Source organism: Halichoerus grypus, chromosome 1 (assembly GCF_964656455.1).
Source record: "Halichoerus grypus chromosome 1, mHalGry1.hap1.1, whole genome shotgun sequence".
Taxonomy (NCBI): Eukaryota; Metazoa; Chordata; class Mammalia; order Carnivora; family Phocidae; genus Halichoerus; species Halichoerus grypus.
The window spans coordinates 207431761-207454916 of NC_135712.1; the positions used below are offsets into that span (position 1 = coordinate 207431761).

Below are 23156 nucleotides of genomic sequence, written 5' to 3' on the forward strand. Positions count from 1 at the left end.
ACCTAGGGCTAGAAGAACACATGAAAAGGTGTTACCAGGTGTAGATGAGGGCAAGAAAATCAATTCATCCGTCCGTCCGTCCATCAATCCATCCAGGAAATAGTTGCCGATTGCTTACTTTGTGCTGGGGCTGGGAATACAACCCACATGGAGCGCTGACTTTGGCCTCGTTGGGGGGCTGGTGTGGGGAGATTTGGGGTCATGGCGGTCCCTTGGGCTTGGCCCCCATTTCATGTAGCCTCTCCCCCTTCTCTCTCCTGCTCTGTCTCTGTCCATCACTATTGGTCTCTGTCTCTTTGTATTTCTCTGTCTCCGTCTTTGTCTCTGTCTCTCTGTCCCATCTCCATTTCGGCATGTTTCTGGGGCTCCTTGTGTGAGTGTGTGTCTCTCTTCCCCATCCCCCCATCTTTTTCTTTCTCTGTCTCCCTTTCCCCATCTCACCTCTCCTTCCCTCTCTCTCTCTGGGCCTCCGTGTATGTGTGTTTGGGTGTGTCTCGCTCTCCCCCACTCCCTCTCGGCCCCCGGGGTCCCCACAGATGCTGAACCTCTTTGTCGCCGTCATCATGGACAACTTTGAGTACCTCACCCGAGATTCCTCCATCCTGGGTCCCCACCACCTGGATGAGTACGTGCGTGTCTGGGCCGAGTACGACCCCGCAGCATGGTAAGGAGTCATCCGCACCTTCCAGCCACATCGCCCACCTTTCTCTGGCACTAGAGCCCACGAGGCTAGGACAGGCCCCAGACTTTGGGGCATTGGGTCCCTGGGGAGCTAGCTGGGAATCTCCGAGTGGTCAACCTGGAGGAAAAAGATGAGAATCAGCGCCCTCACGCACTACAGGTGAAATGGTTGGGGACCACCTGCCCAAGGCCCGGGCTTTCTGGGCGATGAGGAAAGGAATCAAGCATTGAGGATTTTGCGTCCCCCTCACTGAGAGGCCTCTGGATGGCGAGGACAAGCTAACCAGGCCCCGGGGAGGAAGCCAGAGGCCTCTCAGCCTCTGCTGTCCTGGGAGCAATAGGAACGGGGCCGGTCTAGCTCCCTTGGCAGATGAGATTGGCCGTGAGATCAGAGTGGTGCTAGACAGTGATCGAAGGAGACCAGGGCCGAAGACACAGAGCCTCAGGGTTTCTTGCATTGTCACGGTCGCAAAGGGAACGAGCTCTTCTACCCTTGGGCACCAGAGTGCTCCTGACGGACTGACAGGTGGTGGTTCCAGAGGGTTGTTCTCCACCCTGCGCACGTGGGGAGCAGCATGAAGCTGCTCAGAGGAGCCATCCCAAACCTTGGCACCCACCAACTACTAACTGAAGAGGCTAGTTCGAGCTGGGCTTGGGGCCTGGGAAAGCATTAATGGGGGCTCTTGGCAGCCTGGGTGCTGGAGGGGAGGCCTCAGGAGAAAGGTGGGGAGGAGTCCATCTTTGCTGTTCCTGCAGCCCCAGACAAGTCCTCCACGAGACCGAGAGGCTGGGGTGAGCCATGGGTCTGGGAGCTTGACTTTTGGCTGGTTCCTAACTCTTCCTCTTTTGATTTTAGGTCACAGCAGTTGGATGCTGTCCCCCATCCTCTATTCCTCGAGCTCCCCCTCCCCACAGTTAGTCCATGTAGATTATGGAGAAGGGAGATACAGAGAGAGCCCTGGGCCCTGGGAGGGCCCCCCCACCCCCCAGCCCAGAGCTTTCCCACACCCCAACCGAGACCCTCTGCCCGCAGTCTGTCTGGGAACAGCTCGGGGACCTTCCCTCATCCCTGAGTCTCCCCCAGCCCTTCAAAGCCAGGGGTCCCGAGCCCCTGGCGTCATGACCTTGCTGCGTGCGCGGGGAGCCAGCCCGTGAGCGCAGCCTGACCCCGGCCTCCACTAACCCCTGTCTTCTCCTTTCAGTGGTCGGATTCATTATAAGGATATGTACAGTTTATTGCGCGTGATATCTCCCCCTCTCGGCTTAGGCAAGAAATGTCCTCATAGGGTTGCTTGCAAGGTTTGAATTCCACTAAAACCTGCTAGCATCCATGGAATGAGTGTGGCTTGGGGTTCTTCAATATATATATTTCATATATATATATATCTAAAAAACAGAGCCATCTCTCTTTCTTGCATTAAACTAGAGAATTCTTAGCCAACAGAATGCAGTCACGTAGACTCGATGAAGCATGGGACATACCTCTCTGTTCCCTTCAGCCATTTCTGCTTGCTCTTAGCTGAAGCTGCCCATCCCAGGGTCTCAACGGCACCCCAAATCAGACACATCAAGGGGGGTCAGAACTGTGCATTGACCCCCCCATCACCTCCACTCTCTCCCCCTCTACCCTTTGCCTCCCAAAGCCCCCAGCCCTCCTCCCGCTGCCCCGGCCCCCGCCTCCCTGTCTAGGCCCCCTCAGAGACCAGCCTCAGCCAAACCAGAGAACTTGACCCAATTTTTAAAATAACACTGAGCCAGAGCGTTGTGCCAGGCCCTCCAAAATGAGACCCCACCTTTCCTCCAAGTCCCACCAGAACCATAGCTCAGAGTCAAAATTGAATCTGACTTTTCTCTTTTCTCTCTCTCTCTCCCTGCTCATGAGCAGTGAAATAATCTTTTTTTAATGACCTTTTCTTCCATTTTTTTCCTCCTGTTTTCCATTTATTTAAAACACCTATTTTATTGTTCTCTGCATCTTTCTCTCTCTATTTTTTCGGCTCGTGTGGTTTTTTTGGTTTGGTTGGTTTTTTTTTTTGGTGTTTTTTTTTTCTTTTTTTTTTTTGGTTTGGTTTTGGTTTTGTTTTTTTTTTTTCTTATTTTTTTTCTTCCGTTTCTCCCTCTTCCTCCACCGACCCCTTCCTTTGGTTCTCCGTTCCCACCCCGTTTTGTTTTCGGTGCTGCCAGGGGCCGCATGCCTTACCCGGACATGTATCAGATGCTGAGACACATGTCTCCGCCCCTGGGTCTGGGGAAGAAGTGTCCGGCCAGAGTGGCTTACAAGGTAGTCTACCCTTGCCGACCACCGGCGTCGGGCACTGGGGATTTTTCAGCGCTGACCAGGAACAACCAGCCGAGTCTCTTTTTCCAGAGTTACTCTTCTTCTTCTTTTTTTTTTTCTCTTTTTCTTTTTTTCCCTTTCCTCCTCGAGTAAATGGATCATGACCGTCCCTTGACTCTAAGCAGCACACTGTGTCCGTCTTTTCTGATGAGTGTGTCTTGGTGTTTTGAGACTCCATTATGGCCAATACGCCAGGGGGGAGGGGGAGGGGAGCCCCCAGTCCCCTCGGAACCAAATTGGACATAAACATGCTTCAGAGGAAATGCCACCTCGCCTCCTTTCTGCCCACCCAGAGCGGCCCCCACGCCCAGGCCCAGACCGGGGCAGGTACCTCGCGGCTGGGGGGGGGTGGGCTTTGACCCCAAAAAGGCGAGGCCCTGCCCCCCATCTTTTGTATCTTGTGCCCCCAGGTCCAGTGCCCCCCCCCCATATACACCTGAAGCTGATCTCTGACCTAGGGCCTTAGGGGATTCGAGACCTCCCAAGGAGTACCCGGAGCCTCTCCTCCCTCCCCCTCTCCCTCCCCCCAAAAGTTGCTTCCAAGCCCCCACCCCTATGCCACCCATTCTCCCCCAGACACCCCAACATGCCTCTCCATTGTTCCAGAGTGGGCAGGCAGGCCGCAGCTGGACCCCTGGACCGTGGCACCCTAATGCAGGCCATGCACGCTGCCTTGGCGGGGGCCTGGGGCGGGCAGGCACCATGGCCGACCGGGGGATGGTGCATGCTGGCTGAAGGAGCAGGGGTCCTGCCGCTAGGCGGCTGGGCTGGGCCACCCCTCCAGACCCCTGTCCCGGAATCTCCCTTGGCACCCAAGGACAGATGCTCTGTTCCCTCCAGCTCATCCACGAGAAGTTCAGGGATGACCTTTAAAATTGCCGCCCCCTCTACCAGAAAATTGCCCCATCATCCTATTCTCCCATCCAACTTGGCCCCCACCCTGTGTCTGTGAGAGTCCTCCCTCCCCTTCTGTTAATGCCGTTCCTTCCTGCCTCAAGTTTCCATCCCCCTGCAACCTCATTCCTCCTCTTCCTCCTTCCCAGTCAAGACTGGGAAGAGGTTGTTCCACCAGCATCTTTGACAAGCCTCTCCTAGCACCTGTCCTTACTCTAGCTTTCCTTTTGTACCTTCTCTTGTCTCTGCTTGTCTGTGTGCATATGTGCGTGTGCGTGCATGTGTGTGTGCGTGCATGTGTGCGTGTGCGTGTGTGTGTGTGTGTGTGAGAGAGAGAGAGCATGACCCCCCTTCCGTTCCTGGTCTCTGTGCAGGGCCACCAGGGGTCCATAAGGCACCTTTGTGCAAATTTGAAAAGGACACCCCTTCCACAGAACATTTCATCTGTTGGAAGATTGTTGTAATCCACCCATCTGGCAAAAACAAGAAACTTCTTTGTTATCAGCTGGAAAGTTGTCATTTAAATATACAAATCCATGATTTCTAAGACGGTGAACCCTTTGTGCAGTGCACAACCTGCACAGCTGTGCACAGCAGCCCAGTCTGTGTGTGTTTCTCTGCCTACCACCTCCCTCCCTGCCCTGCCCCAATCCCTCTCTTGTGTTCTGTTCTGGGTTTGCCATCCCTCTCCCCATCTCCAGCTCTGTGTTTCCTGCTGACGTGTGTCTGAATCCCCTAGTGAGCGCCTAACTCACCCTCAACCCCCATCTCCATGCCACCTCAGCCTGGGCTGGTGCCCACCAGTCCAGCATCCTCTCCTACATCACCAAGCATGGGGGAGCAGAGCCCCTGCTTGGGACATGGGGAGTCTTTTCTTCCTTGGGCCACGGGAATGCCCCCTCACCCTTCCCCCCTGCCATCGCACAGAGCCAAGATCTGGACATGCCCCTGAGAAACACTTTCCACGGAGCTATGAATGAGTCTCGAGATTCCGTCTGCATGCGCGCCCCTGTCCCCCGTCTGTTCTGTGTGTCACGGCCTCGCTGCATGTCCGCGAGGGGCCGCCCCGTCAGCGGGGGCCGCCTGCCTCCTGCTTCTCAGAGGAATGACGTGGTCTGTGCCCATCTGGTCTGGTCTGGGCCGAGCCACGGGTGGAGGTGGGAGCTGGCGGCCCCCCCGGCGGCCGTGGCCGTGGACCCCTGTGCCTGGCTGCTGCATGATCTGCTGCGATCCGCCTTGCGCTCTGCTTCTTTGGGGTCGGAATGGCACGGAGCCGTCCAGAAGAACTCTGGGGCAGGGCAAGGAAGGGTCTGGGCCAACCTGGGAAATCTGGGGGTCCAGCGTGCGGGAGAGGGGAGGGCAAAGCCTGGTGGCCTAGGAGAGCCCCAGAGCTCTCCCCGCGGGCCACCAAGGGAAATCGGTAAACAGAGCGCAGGGGACAGGTAGCCTGTGAGTGGGGGGCACCTCTGCCACCGCCTTCAGAGTTCTTCCTGGGGCTCCCTGGGTAGTGTGGGTCTGGCGCACGGGGGACCGGGAGGGGGTGCCTGGCAATGACTGCCCCCGCCTTGGGTTTTCCGTAGAGGCTCCTTCGCATGGATCTGCCCGTGGCCGACGACAACACCGTCCACTTCAATTCTACCCTCATGGCCCTGATCCGCACAGCCCTGGACATCAAGATCGCCAAGGGTAAGGGCAGGGGCGGGAACAGAGAGGTAGGACAGGATGGAATGGGGGCCTGGGAGGGGAGAGCCGTGGGCAGCCAGGGATCGCACTTGCCACCAGAAACCGGGGGCACGGCTGCCGGGTCCTGATCTTCCTCCCAGCCACCCGCTCACTCGGCAAACATCCGCGCATGCTTCCTGTGCGCCGGGCACTGCTCTCAGTGTCGGGGCGCGGGGGCTTCCGCTTGCAGTGGGAGGGGCTTCCCCGGGGAGGGTCTGAAGGAGTCACGTGGACCCCTGGGGAGAAAGTGCTCCAGGCAGAGAGACCAGCAGGTACAAAGGCCCTGAGGTTGGAGGCTATCCACCGCTGTGTTGAACTGACTCGCCCTCTGAGCGAGGGGGTGCCTGACCGGACTCACGTTTGAACGGGCTCCCTCTGGCCACAGGGCAGAATGGACTGGGAGGAGGTCACAGTGGAGGCCACTGACATAATCCAGGGGAACGCAGGACGGCTGACTAGACTCTGGATATGGAGTGTTCCGGTTCTGGATATTTCTTGGGAGCTGACCCAGCCAATGGCCGATGGAGGGGGTGAAAGAAAGAGAGGAGTCAAGTCCACCCCCAGGGGTTGGGGCTTAACCACAAGAAGGACATAGCTGTTGTTGCCGGAGACAAGGGAAAGGTGGGAGGAGTAGGTTCGGGGCGAAGGAAGGGCAGGAGGTCAGTGTCGGCCTGGAGACACAGTAGGCAGGGGACTCTCCAGCTTATACGTCCAGTGGGGGATGCCTCCCCAGGAAGGTTCTGAAGGAGGCGAGGGAATGAGTTTTCCTGGCTGCGCTGAAGGTGAAAAGTCAGGAGGCATCAGACGCTGACAGGAGACGGACAAGCTCTCCAAGGAGATGAGTGTGAGCTGAGAGACCCCCCCCCACACCAGGACAGCCCGGGGCAACCGCAGGGTTAGAGGCGACAGAGAAGGGGCGACCAGGGAGATGAGTGAAGGCCAGGGTGGTGTGGGCTTCTGGAGAATGTCTCCAGCATGTCAGGCACCGCCCAGCAGCCAAGGAAGACAAGGACTAAGAGTGACGGTGGATTTTGTGACAGGCAGCTCTGGGGGAGGGGTCAGGCTCCCCACCACCACCTGGAATGGGGTTTGGAGGCCTGACAGTAGACCCGATGTGACTTGGCAGCCAATGGGACAGCAGGGCAGAGAGAGAGGTGCACGCGGGTCGTCGGGGGGCAAGGGGGCTGACAGAAGGCTGAGCGCATCGTCCAGCACTGGGTTGGAAATCGTGGGGGGTGGCCAAAGAGAGAGGTCAGGGCTCTACCAGCTGAAGCCATCAGGAGGTCAAGAGGAAGGAAGACAGAACTTCAGGGACCCGCATTCCTTCCAGGGTCCCGAGGGGAAGAGGGCGAGGAGGAGGCAAGGCCAGAAGTTGCTGGGGAGGTGGAAGGTTTTCCAGGAGGGAAGTCAGCAGCTTCCACTGGGACAGTGCCCGGCAGAGGGGAGTAGGTTGAGGACAGACATAGCCAGGAAGCGGGCAGGTGAAGGTTCAGAGAGCAGAAGGAGCCCCCTACAATAGCAAGAGAGAATCAGAAAGAGCTAAGATATGGCTCAGGGGAGAGCAGAAGTGGGGGGCGGGGATCAGGCCCTTGTCCGGCACAGCCTGGAAATTCTTCCTCATGCAGTAAGTCAGAGGTGAGCGGCTCAGGCCTGCCAGGCAGCTCAGTGCACGGCAGAAATCTGGGCCCGGGTTCTGGCTGTTTGTGGCTCTGCACTCCCAAGACTGTTTCTTCATCATTGCAGTCGAAGCTCGTCTAGGTCCCAGCCCAGGGAGGGGAGGAAGCAGAAGGGCAGGCAGCAGATTTCTTATAATCAAGCAAAAGAGTTATGTTCTGTGGGCTCATCTTGCCCACCTGCCCTGCCCTGTCCTTGCTGTAAACCTGGGCAGGTGATCTCACACTCTCCAAGCCTCAGTCCACATATTAGCTAGCTAGGCCATGTAACAAATGACCACAAACGTAACAGCTTAAAACACCCACTGAGTAGCTTTTAGTCCAGTCGGTCAGAAGTCTAGGTGAGCTCAGCTGGGCTCTCCAGGGTCCCACAAGGCCAAAATCAAGCCGTTCACCAGGCTGGGCTCTTCTCTGGAAGCTCTTGGGGGAAATGTACTTTCAGGCTCACTCAGGCGTGGGCAGAATTCAGTCACTTGTGGGTGTAGGACTAAGGGCCTGCTTCATTGCTGGGGTTCAGCCAGAGGTTGCACTTAGCTCCCAGGGATGCATCTCATCTTTTTTGTACTCCAAAACTGTCTGACCTCTCCTGCCACGAGCTGGAGAAAACACTCAGCTTTGCAAGGGCTCACCTGATTAGGTCAGGCCCACCCAGATAAGCCCTGTATCTTACAGCTGACGTGGGACTTTAAATTACATTTGCAAAGGCCTTTCCCGGCAGTCCCTAGACTAGCATTTGATCGAATAACCAGAATCCTGGGGTGGGGGGGGCAAGAGGCAGGGGCAGCTTTAGAATTCTGCCTGCCATGCTTCCCGTACCTATAAAATGGGTCTAACAGTGCACCCACTCTTGGTCTGCGATGCCTTTGTGACCCAGCTGCTGTTCCTCTCTGGAGACCTGTTCAGGGGTCCTGAGGGAACCCAAGACTCAGATTCAGTGATTCCCTAGAAAGACTCAGAACCGAGAGGCCCTGTTGGACTCACAGTTATGGTTTATTACAACAGAAGGATACCGGTTAAAATCTGCAAAGCAGAGGCACAGGGGTCAGGGCCCAGGGGAGACCAGGCGCAGACTTCCAGGTGTCCCCTCCCAGGTGAGTCACGTGGGCAGCACTGATGCCCCCAGCAACAGGGTGTGACAGCCCAGATGAAGTGTGGCCAACCACGGAAGCCCACCCGCGCTTTGGTGACCAGAGTGTGCATTGGGGGTTGGCCGTGGAGGCCTGGCGGACCTTAGTTACTCAGACTCTGGCCCCTCCAGAGGTCACACTGATGGTGGGTCACACGGCCCAAGGCCCCCACCATAAATCCCATTGTTGGGATAAACTATCTTGTGTGCCCAAGGCCCTCAGATAAACCAAGACACTTTCATCACGCAGGACACTCTAAGGACTTAGAGGTGACTTCCCAGGAGCCAGTCAGGGAGCAGTCCTTTCTTTCTCGGAAGGCTGAGTGGTCCTTTACCTTCTGTGGGACCCCAGTCAGGCCAGTCTCCACGACACCCCCCAGATTACCCATGTGAGGATTTCAAAGGCTCCTGGGGATGTGCCTGAGTTTGGCTGTTGTTATTGTCACTGATACTCCAGATGCTACTCAGTTCCTGGAGGGTCATGCCCCTGGCGTCTCTGAGCCAGGGACCTCTCCTCGTCCTGACCTTGGCGAAGGCACCAGGCCCTCCCAGAGCTCCACGGGGAACAGCTGAGCCAGACTCTGGGATTAAGGAAGGTCCGCTGAGTGCTTGGGGACAACAGTTACAACAGTGATGACAATCACAACCTTTTTAGCTGACTTGAGTCTCAGGCGGGCTAAAAGTATAACACTTTTTTTTGTCCAACTGCTCAATTTACCTCTCAACATACTGAGCTCCTTTCCAGCAGGCAGAGGGCAGCATGGGAGAATGGATTAACCTCAGTCATTCAGATCCTCCAAAAATTGGGAGGCCATTCTTAGCTAGATACTTGGGAGAGAGAGGGCAGGTCCCTCTGCTCACCTCTGTGTCCCCTCTCAGTCTGTCCTTCTCCCTCCTCTGTCTGTCTCTCCCTCCTCCCCACCCCTCTGTTCTCCACACCCAGGAGAATCTCATCTTTGGGGAAAATCCTTCTCTCTTCATGTTTCTCTTTTTCCTGGATGTTGTGTCTGAACCCCTGAATTCTCCCTCCAAGGGACTCAGTCTGTGTCCCTTCATTGCCCCCCTGCCCTCCTGCTCCCCTGGCCGGGCTTTGAGGGCAGAGCCAACCACCCGCCTGAACAGACAGAAACCCAATTAGCAGATCCAAACCCACTCAGACTTCCGCGGAGAGCACACGAGAGCTGTAGAAACACGGAGCCACCGTGTGCTACCAGCCCAGACAGGTGGGGCGGGGGGTGCATGGAGAAAAGATAAACCCAGAGCCAACTAGTACCAGACATCTCTGCACCTGCCTGGCATCCCCCGTGCCCGCGTGGTCCTCAGCCCTGACATGCCAGTGGTTGTGGGGGGATCTCAGCTTCCCAAAACAGGAATGCCTCCGCCATTGTCTTAGAAAGGGCCACCGTCCGGGCCAACCCCACCCAGGGCCAGCCCGGAGCCTCATTCAGGACTCCACATGGCTGACCAGCTGAAAGGCCACTCTCCTGCCCTTTAACCCCCCACAAAGACCAGACTCTCTCTGCAGCTGGGATCTGCCAGATCCTGGAAGGTTCTCGGATGGGCCTCGTGGGAGCTAAACGGCTTTGCCCCGCGTGCACCAGAGAGGGTGACCTCCTGGCATGTTGCTATCCACCCAAAACTGCTGGCCATGTTGGCCGTGGCTCACTGAACGAGAACGTTCATTGAGTGCCTGCTGTGCGCCCAGCCCTGTCGTTGGTATGTGGGACACAGCCCTGAAAGACACATGGGGCTCAGGCAAACAGGCAACAAACAATAAGCATGATAAATACGTGGAGTATGTAACGTGTTGGAAGGTGAGGCATGCAGTGGAAAAGATAGAGCTGGGGGGTGGGGGCTGGGAATTCAGGTGGGGGGAGGGGCAAACCCTAGGTCAGCAGGGGGCAGTCCTGCCCCCAGGGGACATCGGCAGTCTGGAGACGTTTTTGGTTGTCCCATCTGGGAGGTTGTCACATCTGTGTCAGTGGCATCTGGGGTGTAGGGGCCAGGGATGCTGCCAAATGTCTTGCAGGGACAGACTCAGCCCAGCGTCATGCGGAATGGGAGGCAGGAGGGGAGGACCCCGGGACGATAAACCCTGGGACACAACTGGTTTGTGGGTGACTGTTGCCTGCGTCCTGGAGGACCTCCTGGTCCTGCCCCACCCAACCCCCAGGTGTTAATAACTCTGTACGTGGAGGAGGAATAAGCCTGAACTTCAGCCTGGAGGGAGCCCCAGGACCCCAGCAGGAGGCCACCTTGAAATCCCCGAAGGGTTCTCCCTTTGTTTAAATGTGAATGACAATCCCGAATGGGAGACTCCCCAGTGAATTGAAGCAGAAAACAGTCGGAGGTGGTGGTTCTCAACCAAGGGACAGTTCTGTCCCCCAGGGGACACTTGGCAATGTCTGGGGATGGTTTGGTTGTCAGGACTTGGGGAAGGAGGTGCCACTGATACCAGAACATGGAGGCCAGGGAGGCTGCTCGCCACCCTACAGTGCATGGGATGACCCCCAAACCAAGAATGATCCCTCCCCAAGTGTCCACGGTGCTATAACTAGGTTGAGAAGCCCTGCCCAGACTCCCTTACCTAACTCACATGCCAAGAACGGGCGCAGCAGTCTGCTCAGGCTGTCGTAACAAAATACCAGAGTTGGGGCGGCTTAAACAATTTATTTTCTCACGGTTCTGGAGGCTGGAAGTCCAAGATCAAGGTGCCAGTGGGGTTGGTTCCTGGTGAGGCCTTCTCCTCGGCTTGTAGGTCGCCACCTTCTTGCTGTGTCCTCACATGGCCTGGTGCCTCTCTCTTATAGGGACACCAGGCCTCTGGGATCAGGGACCACCCTTATGACCTCATGTAACTTTAATTACCTCCTTAGAGGCCCTACCTGCAAATGCAGTAACAATGGGGCTTAGGGCTCCAACAGGAATTTGTGGGGGGGAGACACAATTCAGTCCTCAATGACAGGTGTGTTCCTTTTCTTCACAAGGGACAGGAAACATATAAGCTGGAAGGAGAAAATGACTTTTAATAAGAAATGTCATGTTCTCTTTTTTCCCTTCCTGGGTCTCTTGAGAAGGAGCCACACAGCCCTCGGGCACCTCACTTAGCTACAGCGGCCATCAGACAGAGCTGTTAATTCCAGCAGCTTCCCATAAGGAAAGAAAAACTATAGGTTAGCATCAAGGATCTTAAGAGTTTAACTACACAGGAGATTTTCCCAAGGGTCTCCCATGATAGTCCTGAACTCCCAACCTGAGTCCTGACCCACGAATCAGCCCCACCCCCATGCAGCTTGGCCCAAGTGACCACAGCCCCCTGCATCACCAGCGGTGGGGAGTTCGCCCTCTAGTGGGTGAGATGGGGAACAACATCATGAGGTGATTTGTAGGAAGAAGAGAAAATAGAGCCGGAGAAGGGCATCCAAGAGGATGGGGGAGGGCTGTTTCAGGGAGGGAGGCCAGCTAGAAGACCCGTTTGGGTTTGGGCAGGGACCTGAAGGAGGTGAGGAAGGGAGCCACGTGGACATTCGTAGAAAGAACGATCCTGGCAAAGGAAATAACCTGAGCAAAGGCCCTGAGGCAGGACCATGCCTGGCGTGTTTGAGGAACAGCGAGCTCGGTGTGTCTGGAACAGAGTGAGCAAGGGAGGAAGTAGAGGAACTGTGGGGTCAGGGTGAGGACTTGGGCAATCACAAGAGCCAGGGGAACAGCAGAGCGCGGAGGGCTCGGAGCAGGGAAGCGCAGGATTGACTCGAACGGCCACCAGCGCCCCCTGGTGGTGGAGGCGGGGCGGGGGCGGACACGGAGCCCTGAGCAGAGGCACCTGTGCTAGTCCAGGCAGGTCAGTCCCGCGTGGCCTCGATACTCTCACTCCAGAACGGGTTCTGAGCTTTACCAGAGTCACATGGGTGAAGATGAGCGAAAGCTCCAGAGAGTGCCTGGCAGACGTCTGGGCTAGGAGCAGCTCCTCAGCCGGCAGGCCCCAGGGGATGCTGCTAAAACACTGAAACTTCTCTGCTGGCTGGCAGCCGCTCTCCTGGACACCCCCACACACAGTCCAGCAACTACAGGGTTAATATTTGGCCCAACCGGGGGCCTTCTGGCCCTTGTTCTAGCTCTGTCCCTCCATACCTGCTGGTAAAAGTTTGGAAAGGTGCCCCTGTGCCCAGAGTTGGAGGGTCTGAAACAGAAGAAGTGGGGGCCCAGTTGGTGTAGCGGTCAAGATGGAGGAGAACGTGCTCCTGCAACAAACAGCCCCGAGGTCTCCAACCGACTAAGATTTGCTTCCCACTCCTGTTCTGTGTCCTTCCTGGGTCGGCAGGGGCCTCTGTTCACCAGCCACCGCGACAGAGTTTTGCAAAAAGAACGCAGGAGTGTCCCTCACTGGCCACTAAACGCCCTGGCCCCGAAGTGGCGGCTCAGTGCGCTCATGCTTCATTGGCAAGAACTCGTAACATGGCCTCTGGCCAAGCCCAGGGACAGGAAGAGTCAGGCTCCCGTGCAGTCAGGCACGAGGGACCAGGAATCGCTGGCAAAGAGCCTTAATGACCACCGTGGCCGGGGTGAGGGACCAAGGATCAGCAGTGGCTGGAGGTCACGTCCATGGGAGGGGAGACTTGGTTGAGGGAGAAACCTCCCCTATCAGGACTGCTCTGGGACAGCCCAGCCTCTCCGAGGCTCACCCCGGGCCCCCCTCAAACCCCTGGGCCGCTGTTGTAGTAATCTTACGGCAGACACCGTCCTAAGGCTACACGCATATTAACTGCTTTGATCTTCCAAACATACGGTGAGGTGGGTCCTACTGCTGTCGTCCCATTCTGCAGATGGGAAAACTGAGGCACACAGTGGTAGACTAATACCTGAGCCGCGCAGGTTGGGACCTGCGCCATCTAGCTCCTCCTGAAGCTGACATGCCCCCCGCCCCCGGCCACCCTGCAGCCACTCCACGGCCCTGGCCCCGCCACGGACCAGAGCCCACATGGTCATTCCTCGCCTGGGACAGGCCCACAGGGAACTGGTGACCCATGGGAAGCAGGACTCCAGGGCCTGAGCTGGCAGGAGCTCTGGCTTTGCATCTACCCCCGGAGGCCGACACCCAGGCAGGCAGTCAGGGCCTCTCTGTGCCCACGTTGCAGGCGGAGCCGACAAGCAGCAGATGGACGCGGAGCTGAGGAAAGAGATGATGGCCATCTGGCCCAACCTGTCCCAGAAGACGCTGGACCTGCTGGTCACCCCTCACAAGTGTAAGAGCCGCGGCTAGCCGGGCCCTGGGCTCTGCCCCGCCAGGATGGGAGGGGGCGGGGGGAGAGGAGGTGGGTGCATACAGGGCCCCCGCCCACGGGGAGCTTGCGCTGTGCCCCCAGCCACAGACCTGACCGTGGGCAAGATCTACGCGGCCATGATGATCATGGAGTACTACCGGCAGAGCAAGGCCAAGAAGCTGCAGGCCCTGCGCGAGGAGCAGGTACGGCCCTGGGCCCTGGCGCCCTCCTCTCTGGTGCCCTTTGCCCTGCGGGCCCCACAGTGACACACCAGAGCCGCGGGGTGTGGCCGGGACCCAGGACAGGTCACCGGAGAGCAGGGCCGCGCCGAGGAGGTGGCCTGGATGAATCCGTCTGTTCCGCCAACACTTATTGGGCACCTACTGTGTGCCCGGCGCTGTTCTCAGCCCTGCGGGTGCAGCTGTGAGCAAAACAGACCAGCATCCCTGCGGAGCGGACACTGCAGTTGGGGAAATGCCAACCATAATAAATGACGAACATGGCAGGAAACAGTAAATGCCGTGAGAAGGAGTGCCGGGGGAGATGGATGCAGTTTCAAACAGGTGATCAGGGAGGCCTCCCAGAGGAGGTGATGTGGAGCAGAGACCTGAAAGAAAAGGAGAGGGAGTGAGCCATGTAGATATCTGAGGGAAGAGCACTCCAGGCGGAGGGAACAGCCAGCGCAGAGGCCCTGTGGCAGGACTTTGAGCTTGGAGAACAGCGATAGGGCCAATATGGCGGAACACAGTGAGCAGGAGTGGTGGGAAGGGGGCGCCTGGGCGGCCCAGTTGTAAAGCGCCTGACTCACGATCTCAGCTCAGGTCTTGAACTCAGGGTGGTGGGTTCAAAAAAAAGAATGGAGACGAGGGTGGGGAGGCGACAGGGCAGACTGTGTAGAGCCTTGGGGGCCCTGGGGAGAATTTTGACTTTTGCCCTGGGTCAGATGGGAACCGGGGCAGCTCCTCTTAGAGGAGGGAAGTGACCACACTCAGGTGATCGCTGGCGCCCTCTGGTGGCCATGGCAGGTAAGGGCTGGAGCAGGGAGACCTGGGAGGAGGCGAATGGCCTGGTCCAGGTGAGGCCGTGGGGCCAGACCTGGGTGAGAAGTGATCCTATTCTGCATGGACTTGCAAAGAGGAGTCTACTGGACTGGCTGATGGATCGGACCTGAGTGTGAGAGCGTGTGTGTGTGTGTGTGTGTGTGTCGGGGGTGTCAAGAATGACTTGGGCTGGGGGGCTGAGGGGGCGGGGGGAGTGTTGAGCGTCCTCTGCACAACCTCCTGGCTGTCTCTTAGCTGCAGCTTTGGCCAGACCCTGAGCCTTGAACACCCTCCCCAACCTACTCCCTGTGCCTCTCTACCCCGTGCCCGCACATTGCTCTCTGCCTCTCCAGAACCGGACACCACTCATGTTCCAGCGCATGGAGCCCCCGTCTCCAACACAGGAGGGGGGGCCCGGCCAGAACGCCCTCCCCTCCTCCCAGCTGGACCCAGGTGGAGGCCTGTGAGTGTGGCTCTGGCCAGGAAGTCGGGATGGAAGGGCAGGGGGCACCATTCCCCAGTGCGGACGCCCCTGGAGCGCCCACGGCCACCCTGCCCTCTGTCCCCCAACACAGGATGGCTCATGAAAGTGGTATCAAGGAGAGCCCATCCTGGGTGACCCAGCGAGCCCAGGAGATGTTCCAGAAGACAGGAACATGGAGCCCAGAGCGGGGACCTCCCACCGACATGCCCAACAGCCAGCCCAACTCCCAGGTGCCTCTGTCCCCCCGCCCCACCGCCTCCCAGCTCCCAGGCGCAAGCAGTACAGGAGGGAAGGATGTGGGCCCCACAGCCGCAGCCGCACCCACACCAGGCCACCCCTGGGGCCCAACAGGCCGCAGGACTCACCTGGCCCTGCCCTCTGCCCCCGCAGTCTGTGGAGTTGCGAGAGATGGGCCGAGATGGCTACTCGGACAGTGAGCACTACCTCCCCACGGAAGGCCAGGCCCGGGCTGCCTCCATGCCCCGCCTCCCCGCGGAGAACCAGGTGAGGGCTTTCAGCCACCCCCCTGGGGCTGAACTCAGGCCCCCGGGCTCCAACACGCAGCCCAGAGCATCTCTTTCCTCTGTGACCCCTGCTGGGGTGGGGCCCCCTGCAGCCTCAGCAGCAGGGGGCAGGCCCACACTGGAGTGCCCGGAAGGCCTGGCCCTCTTACCTCCTCCCTGATGGCGGGCAGAGAGGGGCAGGGGCTCCCCTGGGGCAGGATACAGTCGTCCCTGCCAAGTGCTTTCCATCTACCCGGTTTGGAGATGCCAAGGCAAGAGGATATGGAGGACACGTGGGGGTGTGGGGGGCAGTGATGTGTCAGGGCCCGGTGAGCTGCAATCAAGAACACACACGCAGGCATGCACGCACATGCACGCACACACGCACTACACGGACGTATGTGCTCGTACTGCATACGCGAACGCACACGCGTGCACACAGTTCTGCTATCAGGAATTTGGCAGGTCCTAGGACCTGGTAGCAGAGTCTGGGGTGGGCCTGGGGGCAGCTGGGGTTTGTATTTCCCGTCTGGTCTTTGTGGGGGCCACTGGGGAGGGACAGAGGCGTGTGCCTGTGTGTGGCTGAGCTGCAGCGCCCACTTGGTTAGTGGGGGGGGGGAGGGCACGGGATCCCGCTGTCCCAGGCTCGCGGGGACAGAGGGACCAGAAGCCAGAAGCATGGCTGGCTGCCCGCCCAGCCTGAGAGGCAGGGTGGCATGTCTGGCTGGGGCGGGCTTCCCGTGTGCTGTGCCGGGGCGTCTGCACGGGGGGTGAAGGCTGTGCTGTGCCTGGCTGGGCCACGGTGGCTCAGGGACCTGGCCTCTGGCTGCGGAGAACTTGGGTTGGGGGGCACCTAGCTGCATGTGGCTGTCAGCGCCGCCCCCCCGTCCACCCCGAGGATGGAGTTGTTGGGCCCCAAGAGAGAGTCCAGACAAGCTGGCTGATGGCCACCCCCTCCCCAAGCTTTGAGTGTCAGCCGGAGCCAGGGCTGGGGCGCATTGCATGAGGCAGAGCCCAGGGCCAGGGGCCTGTGGCCACGCCATCCCATCTGTCGGTCTCGTGCCTCTGCCATCTGTCTGTCTGTGGTGTCTCCTGTCTGTCTCCTCTGTGCCCTTGGGAGGCTGGCCAGCCGGGCCTGGGGTCACCTACGCACCAGGGACTTTAGCCTCTTTCCCTGCCTCCCTTGCTCTCCCCCTCCACTGCCCAGGTTCCTCTCCCCAACTCTGGCATCTCCATGTACCACCTCTCACTCTCCCTCTTGGCTTTTATATTTATTTTCTTCTTTCTGTTTTTCTGTGTGCACCATCCCGTGGGGCTGTGACAGAGGAGAAGGGGCCGGCCACGTGGGAATAACCTCAGTGTATGTACCGCGCCGCCCGCCTCCCAGCTGGGCTCCGGCCCCCTCTTCCCGCCCACCCCCCCTCGTGGGAGTCCTGTCATATCTCCACCCCTTGGACCCCACCCTTTCTTTGCAGACTGCACCCCCCTCCCCCATGAAGCCCCATCCTTGTGTGTTGTGTCCTCTGTGTGCCCTGCTGGGGGGAGTGGGACTGCCCCCCCACTCCCCCATCTTCTCCCCAAAGCCCCCTCCCCCCTCCCCCCCCCCCCCCCCCCGAGCCAGGAGGTGCCATCCTTCTAAGAAGCCTGATCTGCACCGCCTGGCCCACTCCTTCTCAGAGGCTCGTTCCCCTCACCCACCCCTGACCCTCTGGTGCCGAAGCCCTATGTCCCTTAAAACTGCAGGGCCACTGGCCATTCGGCCAGTCCAGCGCTGGGTGTGGTCTTTCTCCTCTCCTCTTCTGGCAGCAGAGAACCCCAGGCCCCTCTCTGGGGTCTGACCCCGGTGGGCACAGCTCGCCCAGCTCGTGCAGGCTCCCAGGCTGCAGGCCAAGAGGAGCAGGTCCCCCCAGGGTCTCAGATGCCAGGGCAACCCGTCAAGGGCTAGTATAGGAGCCAGACTTGGGTGACCAGGAAAGCCCGGTCCCAGCTAGGCCGAAGAAGGACAGTGAGCTGGGATACTGGGCACCCCAAGCACATAGGAGGCCTGACCTCCGCTGTAGGAGGAGAGTAGGCAGGAGTGAGCACAGGGCCCTACTGCCCCGTGCCCCCACGTGGCACTCTGGATGGGGAAAGCTGTCCCCTTCAGCTCACCTGCCTGTCCATGGCTGGACGCCCAGGGCTGGGTGGTACCTCCCAGGGGTGGTCCTGAGAAGCAGCGGGATTGGGGGTGGGGATCGGATAGGGCCCTCTGGCCGGAACCTGGGCCCGGCCTGGGAGGAGGCAGAGACGTCCTGGGACGCTGGCGGATCAGAAGCCGAGCCCCATGGCCCACGCGGACTCTGCCCCAGATGGTCACACCCGGTCACTGAGGGCTGATGGGGCAGGACAGACCGGGACCACTTGGTGCAGGCCGCTGACCCTGGCCCGCTGGCCTGTCCACCCCCCCAGACCATCTCAGACACCAGCCCCATGAAGCGCTCAGCCTCCGTGCTGGGCCCCAAGGCCCGGCGCCTGGACGACTACTCCCTGGAGAGGGTGCCGCCCGAGGAGAACCAGCGGCACCATCAGCGGCGGCGGGACCGCGGCCACCGAGCCTCTGAGCGCTCCCTGGGCCGCTACACAGACGTGGACACAGGTGGGCTGCCCCGTGGGACCCAGGAGACAGAGGAGAGTTGGGGGGGGCGGGTAAGGCAGAGCCGGGCAAACATTGAGGGAGAAAGGAAGGAGAGGCCCCGATGAGGAACAGGACTCTCAGGGGACAGGAGCAAGGGGCCCCGAGCTCGGCCAGCTGCTGCTAGACCTCCGCGGTCCAGGGGAAGGGGCCCCTCTCTAGAGCCTACAGACCCCCTGGGTGGCCTCCTGGGCGCACATCCCACCCACCCCCCTCCTTCACGGCCATCTGTTTGTCTGACCCCAACCACTCGGCCCAGGCTTGGGGACAGACCTGAGCATGACCACCCAGTCCGGGGACCTGCCATCTAAGGAGCGAGACCAGGAGCGGGGCCGGCCCAAGGACCGGAAGCATCGGCAGCACCATCACCACCACCACCACCACCACCCCCCACCCTCCGACAAGGAGCGCTATGCCCAGGAGCGGCCTGACCATGGCCGGGCCCGGGCCCGGGACCAACGCTGGTCCCGCTCGCCCAGCGAGGGCCGAGAACACATGGCGCACCGGCAGGTGGGTGTGGCACCGGGTGCCCCTGACCCGAGCCCCTGGGAGACCGGTGTGGGGGCTGGGGGGCACACCAAATAGCCACGCTAGGCAGGGTCCTCCCTCCCCACTGTGACCTCTGCCCCTGCCCACCATTGGGGTCCCCAAGCCCCCTGGGGGAGCCGGGCAGGAGTAGGCACTGCCCCCAGCCACTCTGGCTCCCCACTCTGCCCCCCCCAGCCCCCTGCCCGCCTGCCGTCCCCTCCCCCGCAGCTGCTTCCTCTTTGGTTGTGGATCACGTTTGAGTTTCTGGCCAGCGCGGTCCTTACGGCTCATGCCCCCCGCTGGCTGCCTGCTGCCTTTTGCTTTCCTTTAACCCGGCTTCCGTTTTTGTTTCAATTATGATTTCTGTCCTCTGGACGCCTGTGAGTAATTTTTGAAACTTCTGCTATTTAACCCGAAACTTACAAAACTCCATTTCTCATTTCTCTTTTCACTTTGTTGTGTTGGTTTTCGACTTCCCCTCCCTCCTTGTCTCCCCCTCCTCCTCCCCCTCCTCCTCCCCCTCCTCCTCCCCCTCCTCCCCCTCCACCTCTTCCTCCACCTCCTCCCCCTCCTCCCCCTCCTTCCCCTTCTCCCCCTCCTCCCCCACCTCCTCCACCTCCTCCCCCTTCTCCTCCTCCACCTCCTCCTCCTCCTCCTCCTCCTCCCTGTGGCTGTTGCTTTTTTCCTTTTTTTCCATTCAAATGTCCTGTGTCCCCCTCTCCTCCTCCCGGTCCCTCCCCTGTCCCCTTTGGTTTTCCTTTGCCCCCTCCCTCTCTCCCTCCCGTCCTCTGTGTCTCCTCCGTCTCCTTCTGGTTGATTTTGTTGTATCTTTTTTTTTGATTTCCTTTGTTTCAATTTTCGTGTAGGGCAGTAGTTCCGTAAGTGGAAGCCCAGCCCCCTCAACATCTGGTACCAGCACTCCGCGGCGGGGACGCCGCCAGCTCCCCCAGACCCCCTCCACCCCCCGGCCACACGTGTCCTATTCCCCCGTGATCCGTAAGGCCGGCGGCTCGGGGCCCCCGCAGCAGCAGCAGCAGCAGCAGCCGGCGGCGCGGCCGGGCCGGGCGGCCCCCAGCGGCCCGCGGAGGTACCCGGGCCCCGCGGCCGAGCCTCTGGCCGGGGAGCGGCCGCCCGCGGGGGGCCACGGCAGCAGCCGCTCGCCCGCGATGGAGCGGCGGGTCCCGGGCCCGGCCCGGAGCGAGTCCCCCAGGGCGTGTCGCCACGGCGGGGCGCGGTGGCCGGCGTCCGGCGCGCACGCGTCCGAGGGGCCCCCGGGTCCCCGGCACCACGGTTACTACCGGGGCTCCGACTACGACGAGGCCGACGGCCCGGGCGGCGGTGGCGGGGAGGAGCCCCGGGCCGCGGCTTACGACGCGCCACCCCCTGCGCGACACGCGTGCTCGCCCAGGACTCCCCGGGCCCCAGGCCCGGCCTGCGCCTCGCCTTCCCGGCACGGCCGGCGACTCCCCAACGGCTACTACCTGGCCCACGGACTGGCCAGGCCCCGCGGGCCGGGCTCCCGGAAAGGCCTGCACGAAGCCTACAGCGAGACCGACGACGACGACTGGTGCTAAGCCCGGGCGAGGTGGCACCCGCGCCCGCCCGGCCCCCCCACGCACCCCACGCACACGCCCCACGGGGAGGAGCCGCGCCCAGGCCGCGGGGCCACCTCGCTGCCACCTGCCCAGCACACAGGGGAGGCCCGGGAGGGCCCAGGAGAGGACCTGCCGGACGACCCCGGACTCTGGAGGGAGTCCCCAGGACCCGGACACTGCCAGGGTGTCCCGCAAAGACCCTCGGCTGGAAAAGCCGCTCCTGGGCAGTGATGCGCACCCCACCCAACCCCGACCCTACCCCCCACCACCGCGGGGGCCCTCGGGGGCAGACAAACCACACAGCCAAGGGATTCGAATTAACTCAGCCATTTTTGGAGAACCTTGGGGAAAATGGAAATTTAAAAAAAAACAACAAAAACATTTTTAAAAGAAAAACGGGGAGAAAAACAATCGCTTCTATTGATGAGTTTTATCATCTCAATCGAATCTTTCCTTTCCCTGATGAACGCGAGCTGGTGGCCCGTGTGTGGCGGAGAAGCCAGAAGTGAAGCCGAAACCCAGCGTCCCACACAGACCTCCACGAGACACTCATACCCCACACACGTTCTCAGACACACACAGGAGTGCTTGCTGGTTATACCAAACCCTACTATTACTGCCTGCAGAAATCAATTTAAAAAAAAAAAACAATTTTAAAAAGGACAAAAAAATTAATGATTGAGAAAAGAAGCATTTTTTCTGACATTTGGTCCTGCTTGAAATAACAAAAGAAAAAAAAAACCACCACCACCACCGATTTCCTTTGCTTCTTTTTTCCTTTTTCCTACCTTGTTTGAAAACTGTGGGCTTGGGACTGTGAATTACTGCATGACATTCAAAAAGAAAAAAAAAATAAAAAAGTTGAATCAAAGGGCTTTTGATTGGACTGGTCTTTATCCCTCTGCAAAGTGCTCCCCGGGTCTCTTTGGGGGAATGGTGGAAGGAGGCCCTTTGAAAGTGTTTGAAAGTAGCCAAGGAAGCTGGGAGTCTCCAGTCATCCAATCTTTGTGATGCCTTGGTGTTGCTCCAGAGCCAGCAAAGAACAAGGCAGACCAGCTCTGTTCCTCACCTCACTTAGCTCAAGAGCTCTAGAAATCCTGGCTACCTTAACAAGCCTGGGAAATCCAAGGCCAAAGATGTTGCCCAGGTCCTTGCCAGCTGTCCTGGCTGGAAGGCAGAGCAGTGTCCCCCACTGCTATCCCCTGCCTCCACCCTCAGGCACCCAGGTCTCCCACCGTCTGCCTGCCAAGCAGTTTCACCATTCTGGAAGATCAACCATCCTGCATGACCATCCTGCTTGACTGGGTCAGTGGGACCCCAGGGAGCACCTGTGAGGCCCCAAACATTAGCAGAACTCCTATTGGAAACACCCTGGCAGTGGGGTGTCCTAGACATCAAAGGTCAGAGCAGCCCACCCATGGAAGGCAGGGGATGGTCATGGCCAGCTCAAGATGCAGGGTACAGGGGCGCCTGGGTGGCTCAGTCGTTAAGTGTCTGCCTTCAGCTCAGGTCATGATCCCGGGGTCCTGGGATCGAGCCCTGCATCGGGCTCCCTGCTCGGCGGTGAGCCTGCTTCTCCCTCTCCCACTCCCCCTGCTTGTGGTCCCTCTTTCGCTGTGTCTCTCTCTGTCAAATAAATAAATGAAATCTTTAAAAAAAATAAATAAATAAAAGATGCAGGGCACAGGTGGAGATGGGGTTCTTACAAAAGGGACTGACAGCCTTCCCTCCCTCCCCCTTCCAACCCACCCTGCACCTGCCTGCACACTCCCACTCCAGACTTAGGGAAGCTGGCCCCACAGCTGAACATGGTAGAAGGCTCCCACCCTGCCCCGTGTCCCCAGGGCCTCACCTCCCTGCCTATTCCGTGAATGCTTCTGTGAATATGGGCAAGAGCTACAAAACTGTAGACACTGAGATCAGGAGGTCAGCGGGCTGTGTTGATTCAGGTGAGCAAAAGACCAGTTATGACCCCTTCTTCAAGTTGAGCTAAGAGGCCTTTCTTTGGTCTGAAAGAGCAGCTCCTGGTTCTCCCTAGAAAGGGCTTCAGAGACTCCCACAAAATCTATAGACGCAGGGAGGGGGATGGTCCTCAGGGAACATCAGGGTACCTGAAGAAGGAAAATCAGAGGACAGGCAGTGGGAGACTAACCACAGATATCTACCACACCCCAACTTTTGGGTCAGTCATTGGACCCTGAGGAGCTTGGCACCACCATCCTCCCTAGAACCACTGCCAACTCAGCTCCAGCCTCAGTGGCTGTGTGACCTTAGGAAAGTGACTTAACCTCTCTGTGCCTCTGTTCTTCCATCTGTAAAATAGAAATAATAATAATAAGACTATTTATGAAAATTAAATGCATTATTCTACATCAGCTGCCAGCAAACTTTACCTTAAAGGATCAGAGAGTAATATTTTCAGCTTTGTGACCCAGATAGTCTCTGTTGCAACTCTTCAACTCTGCGGTTGTACCAGGAAAGCAGCCAAAGGTAACATGTTAACAAGTGAATGTGGTTGTGTTCCAATAAAACTTTATTTGTAAACACAGGCAGTGGGCCAGATTGGGCCCTTGTCCTACATCAGTGGTTCCCAAACTTCCTGGTGTCAGCACCACTTTACATTCTTCTTCTTCTTCTTTT

The 23156-nt window shown here is 59.0% G+C and overlaps 1 protein-coding gene and 1 long non-coding RNA gene across 8 annotated transcripts in view; one reads left to right on the forward strand and one right to left on the reverse strand.

Annotated features, from left to right (window-relative positions):
- The window catches only part of CACNA1A (calcium voltage-gated channel subunit alpha1 A), a 211655-nt gene extending 190268 nt beyond the window's left edge, over positions 1–21387 (forward strand). For 2 of the 6 annotated variants that reach the window (XM_078054736.1, XM_078054750.1), the window contains 12 exons: positions 537–664; positions 1884–1980; positions 5494–5599; positions 13570–13677; positions 13798–13898; positions 15089–15198; positions 15311–15449; positions 15610–15723; positions 17047–17082; positions 18171–18357; positions 18653–18903; positions 19788–21387. In XM_078054736.1, coding sequence (XP_077910862.1) covers positions 537–664; positions 1884–1980; positions 5494–5599; positions 13570–13677; positions 13798–13898; positions 15089–15198; positions 15311–15449; positions 15610–15723; positions 17047–17082; positions 18171–18357; positions 18653–18903; positions 19788–20495 — 2085 coding nt within the window. In that variant the 3' untranslated portion in view covers positions 20496–21387. Of the gene's footprint in view, positions 1–536; positions 665–1883; positions 1981–2865; positions 2963–5493; positions 5600–13569; positions 13678–13797; positions 13899–15088; positions 15199–15310; positions 15450–15609; positions 15724–17046; positions 17083–18170; positions 18358–18652; positions 18904–19787 lie in introns of all 6 variants that reach the window. The other 4 variants (XM_078054755.1, XM_078054744.1, XM_078054769.1 and 1 more) reach the window with 3 other exon arrangements.
- LOC144379043 (uncharacterized) lies at positions 11085–20486 on the reverse strand. 2 transcript variants are annotated; one of them, XR_013441121.1, is made up of 2 exons: positions 20403–20486; positions 11085–14302 (listed from the first exon to the last, which is right to left on the reverse strand). It is a non-coding gene; the product is annotated as an uncharacterized LOC144379043 (long non-coding RNA). The 2 variants fall into 2 exon arrangements; XR_013441123.1 differs by lacking the exon at positions 20403–20486 and adding an exon at positions 15585–15646.
- Positions 21388–23156: the final 1769 nt, after the last annotated feature.